Here is a 4487-nt window from a genome sequence, read left to right on the forward strand (position 1 = left end):
GGCCCTCGCTGATTGGCCGTGGCGTCAGCGTGGCCGACGATGGCAACATAGTAACCGAGTTGGAGCGCTCCGGATGGCCAAACGTGACATCAGCTGCTCTTGAGGGAAGAAAGTCCCGTTTCCATCTGCACATGTAAACACGCTGATGTGTGCTTCATCCAACTAAAAATAGTTCTGTTGCTTCCATCGTGCGGAGCACCAGAGTAAGATGCGTGACATCTGGAGTGACACTCTCATTGGTCCTGGAAATCGAATATAAATGCCACGACGTCGTTAGAGCCTCGTTTCTAATTATGGGCTTATCTCTCTGAAGATAATGAAGACTTGAGAGCAGCATAATTAATCCAGCATATATTAAATATCGCGTCCATCTTGAATATTCATGACAGCACACTTTAGGTGGTTAATGGAGGCTGTTGCTTTTAATTACTGTTCATTTCCGCCATAATTTACTCATTGGCTGACATTTTTAATGCTAGATGTCTAAATTTGAAGTCATAATGGATTGGATGTCTTGATTTGAGCATTTACAGACTGTTTTCAAATCAGCTGGGATAGGCTCCGGCACCCCACAACTCTGACCTGACTGGCATAATTGCCAATGAAAATGGGTGATAATTTGTTTTTTGCCACTTTTTAATGAATTTGACTGGTTGTACACTTTAAAATGCTTTCTGGGAATAATCTATATATTTTGTGATTCATTTGCAGATTTTTCTTATTCATAATATCATATTTGGTTAAAAATACATATGTATATATTTATATATTATTTTTATATGTACTGTCAAATGTTAATATAGTGGCCTGCCTGATTATTTGGAGTTGCTCTTCTTATAACGGCTTATTTTTTGTCCATGTTGACATTTTGTTCCAGAAAGAAACTCCATACATTGAACGCAATCAATGTCCGATCTTTTTGGTGTCACTGGTTATATGATGACGTGATGATGTCCTGAGCAATGTTATGTTTTTTGAGCATGTTGTTCTTGTTCCGCCAGCATGTTTTCATAGCGTTCTGTCTCTGTTGTGTCTTTTAGCTGGATCCTCAGACCGTCCAATCCAAGAACTGGCACATGGACGTCATTGAGATGAACGGGGTAATAGCTTTTGGCTCATTTTTCAAGGCATATCTGTCTTCAACTATGTTTACAAGTGGCTTAAATATTAAATTAACTGACAGATGGCAAAACATTTGAGTCAAGGGGGCCCAGGCATACTCTAAATGTATTTTTTTTTTCTTTTAGATCAAAGTGGAATTTTCCATGAAGTTTACAAGTAGGGACCTGAGTCTGAAGAGGACGCCATCCAAAAAACAAAGTGGTGTGTTTGGAGTCAAAATCAATGTGGTCACAAAGTAAGCATACCTCTTGTTATTCAAATGAAAATGTCAAACAATGTTTGTAATGTAGCTCTTTTGTTATACAGACTAGTACAATAAGTGTTCTGTATATTGTCATGTTAGGGTACAAGAGTAAATAAATATCCTGTTATAAAGTCCTATTATAGAGATGAGCTTCAGCTATTCGTTGTGGTTGAAAAGCATTCTACGTAGAAAAATGATTAGGGCAACGACCATGATGTATTTTTTTTTTCATTCTTGTTAAAACTTGTTTTCAGACGTGAGCGCTCCAAGGTGCCTTACATTGTCCGCCAGTGCATTGAGGAAGTGGAGAAAAGGGGGATCGACGAGGTGGGAATCTACAGGATCTCAGGGGTGGCCACTGACATCCAGGCCCTCAAAACTGCATTTGATACCAGTAAGAAATCTCTCTTGAACCAATTTGCGAAAATCAAGCCTCTTTAAAAGGGTGCATGGCGATTTGGAATAACAGCTTTGAGGTTGCCGCTTGAGCATTTTTTGAGAAGTGATATCATCTCTGGGCAAGTAGAAGGCAGTTTGTAACCGGGGCACATTGACCTTTTAGATACCAAAGACATCCTGGTGATGTTGAGCGACATGGACATCAACGCCATCGCGGGAACCCTCAAGCTGTACTTCAGGGAGCTGCCGGAACCTCTGCTCACCGACCGCCTGTACCCGGCCTTCATGGAGGGAATATGTGAGACGTTTTTTTTCACCTCAGCATGAGACTTTGTAGACGGACGCAAACTAGCATTTTTCTCCCGTTTCCCACAGCTCTTTCCGACCCGGCGGCCAAGGAGAACTGCATGATGCACCTCCTCCGCTCTCTGCCTGACCCCAACCTGGTGACCTTTCTCACTCTGCTCGAACACCTCAAACGGTAATTTCCTTTTGCAATTTGGCTCGAAAGAAGTGCACAATCGTCACAGGCTTAATTGGACTTCAATGTGGAAACATTGAGGGAAAAAAAATGATGCATTGTGAGTCACTGGCAGCAATTTACTATAGTTGCAATGGCTTCATTATATTTAACGGTTGTTAGATGCCATCTAGTGTCTTTCTAGCAATACTACAACAAGTGGTGATGTAAATCTTCTGTGATTTGATTTGCCTCCACAGGGTGGCCGAGAAGGAGCCCCTCAATAAGATGTCCTTACATAATCTGGCCACAGTATTTGGCCCCACACTGCTAAGACCCTCAGAGTTGGAGAGCTCCAAGACGCAGAATATCACCTCTGCCTCTGACATTTGGTCACATGACGTCATGGCACAGGTATGACTTTGTACATGACTTTGTACGTTCTGCTCTTTGCTTAATCACGGCCCATCCCTCAGTTCAAATATTAACTATTGTAAGGTCATTGTTTAACTCTTTGGCTGCCACAGATGGACCAAACTTATACCCAATGTTAAAATGATTAGCCAAGATGTGCCAAGTATGCATGTTTTTTTTTTAAATCGCTCCATATAGTCACTTTGCACTATGAAGAGTTAATATTACATTCTAAAATCAGTGTCTCTATGCACAAGTATCTAATCTGCATCTAGCTTGAGTTTTTTATTTTAGCCATTTGTTGGCAAAAACACCCTCTCATTCATCCAAAACGGCCTCATAAATCTAAGAGTTCAATAATGTCATAAAACAAGAAATGATGTTTAAGCGATATTGATCATTTGATTATTTCAAACAGTCCTACCTCTTCAGACAGGAAACAGCGAAAGCCACTATACATATATAAAAATATGTATGTTTTTGCATTCAGGTGCAGGTGCTCCTTTACTACCTGCAGCATCCTCCCATCTCCTTTGCCGAGCTCAAGCGGAACACTCTCTACTTCTCCACCGACGTTTAAGAAGCCAATCTTATGAGATGACACCCGAGAGGCCACAAAACAAACCCCCGCCCCTCCCAGCCGGCCCCCCTACCTCACTTTACCGTGCAAGCGGACATCTCCTGTACAGCACGCCCCACCACGCCATACCGTAACTCCTAGCTCCCCCTTGCGTAGGAGGGTGGTGACATTTTTGTGGTATTCTAGATATAAAGTCACGTTTGTAATACGAGGGGTGGTGGCCTGGCCTCCTCGCCGACCGTCCGGAGACTGCGAAAGAGGAGGGTTTTCCAAGGAGGCCGCGGCCTGGCGCCGTGGCGCGGGATCGAGCCCGGGGATGCGCCGAGGTAACGCTCCCCCGGCAACTGCATTTATGTTTTATAATAATTTTGTCGTTGACTTTTTCTGTTTTTCTGGCTTGGCGCACGTGGAGGAAGAAAAGCGTGTTTGTGATTGTGTTTGCGAATGACTGAAATGAATGAATGAATGAATGGATGAGTGTCTTTTTCTTAAACGGCCATTCCTTCTTCACTGACTCTTGGCCAGATCAGTTCTATTTATTTGAAATATCTATATATATATAAATATCTGTGCCTGTACAGTTCTGTGCAACTAGAGAAATGCTCTAAGGTTTGTTTTTTTTAAGTTGATTCAGGTAGTGATGTTATTTTTTTTTTTTAGTTCCATTTTCTCACTCACCGTATTCAAAAATTGTAGGGAAATGGTCACTTGGTTCATTTGTTGCCCACCATGAGCACGCTAAAAAAAAAAAAAACTTTTCCAAGCATCTTGCTTGCACCAGTTCAATCCAGAAAAGGATTTGTGTTGTTGCACTTCATTTGCATGTTCAGCTTGGCATTCAGTTCAAGCCAAGTTACTCAGTTTGTGAGTTCAAGGGCATCCTTTTGTTGTTTGTTTGTCCGGTACAAAGGCATTTTTTTTTGCTGTCATGTCAGCAACAAAAATACAACAAAAACAGAGTCATGCGATTTGGTATTTTTCATAAAGGAATAAGAAATTCTAAAGTGTTTAAATTTGACTTTAGACAGGAATTTAGGTATGATGTACTGCCATTTTGAGGATAAATGTAAATGTGAACGTTCTGCCCCTTTTATAGTGAAATAAAAGACAAACCAACTTACTCTGTGATACACTTTTCCCACAAACAGACAAAAAAGTTAATTCACTTACTAATTATTGGCTAAATTATTATTTTTTCCCATGCATTCTTTTTTTTTTACTTGACTATTACCTCTTAATTTGACTTAACTTGATGCAGTTTCTGTCCT

At 41.0% G+C, this 4487-nt stretch overlaps 1 protein-coding gene across 5 annotated transcripts in view; it reads left to right on the forward strand.

Annotated features, from left to right (window-relative positions):
* Positions 1-4339, forward strand: part of abr (ABR activator of RhoGEF and GTPase) — a 42582-nt gene extending 38243 nt beyond the window's left edge. For all 5 annotated transcript variants that reach the window (XM_077741413.1, XM_077741414.1, XM_077741415.1 and 2 more), the window contains 7 exons: positions 1041-1100; positions 1248-1357; positions 1621-1760; positions 1929-2063; positions 2141-2246; positions 2486-2639; positions 3130-4339. In XM_077741413.1, the coding sequence (XP_077597539.1) occupies positions 1041-1100; positions 1248-1357; positions 1621-1760; positions 1929-2063; positions 2141-2246; positions 2486-2639; positions 3130-3219 (795 nt within the window). In that variant the 3' untranslated portion in view covers positions 3220-4339. The remainder of the gene's footprint in view (positions 1-1040; positions 1101-1247; positions 1358-1620; positions 1761-1928; positions 2064-2140; positions 2247-2485; positions 2640-3129) is intronic.
* The last annotated feature ends 148 nt before the right edge of the window (positions 4340-4487 follow it).

Source organism: Stigmatopora nigra, chromosome 19, assembly GCF_051989575.1.
Source record: "Stigmatopora nigra isolate UIUO_SnigA chromosome 19, RoL_Snig_1.1, whole genome shotgun sequence".
In the NCBI taxonomy this organism is placed as follows: Eukaryota; Metazoa; Chordata; class Actinopteri; order Syngnathiformes; family Syngnathidae; genus Stigmatopora; species Stigmatopora nigra.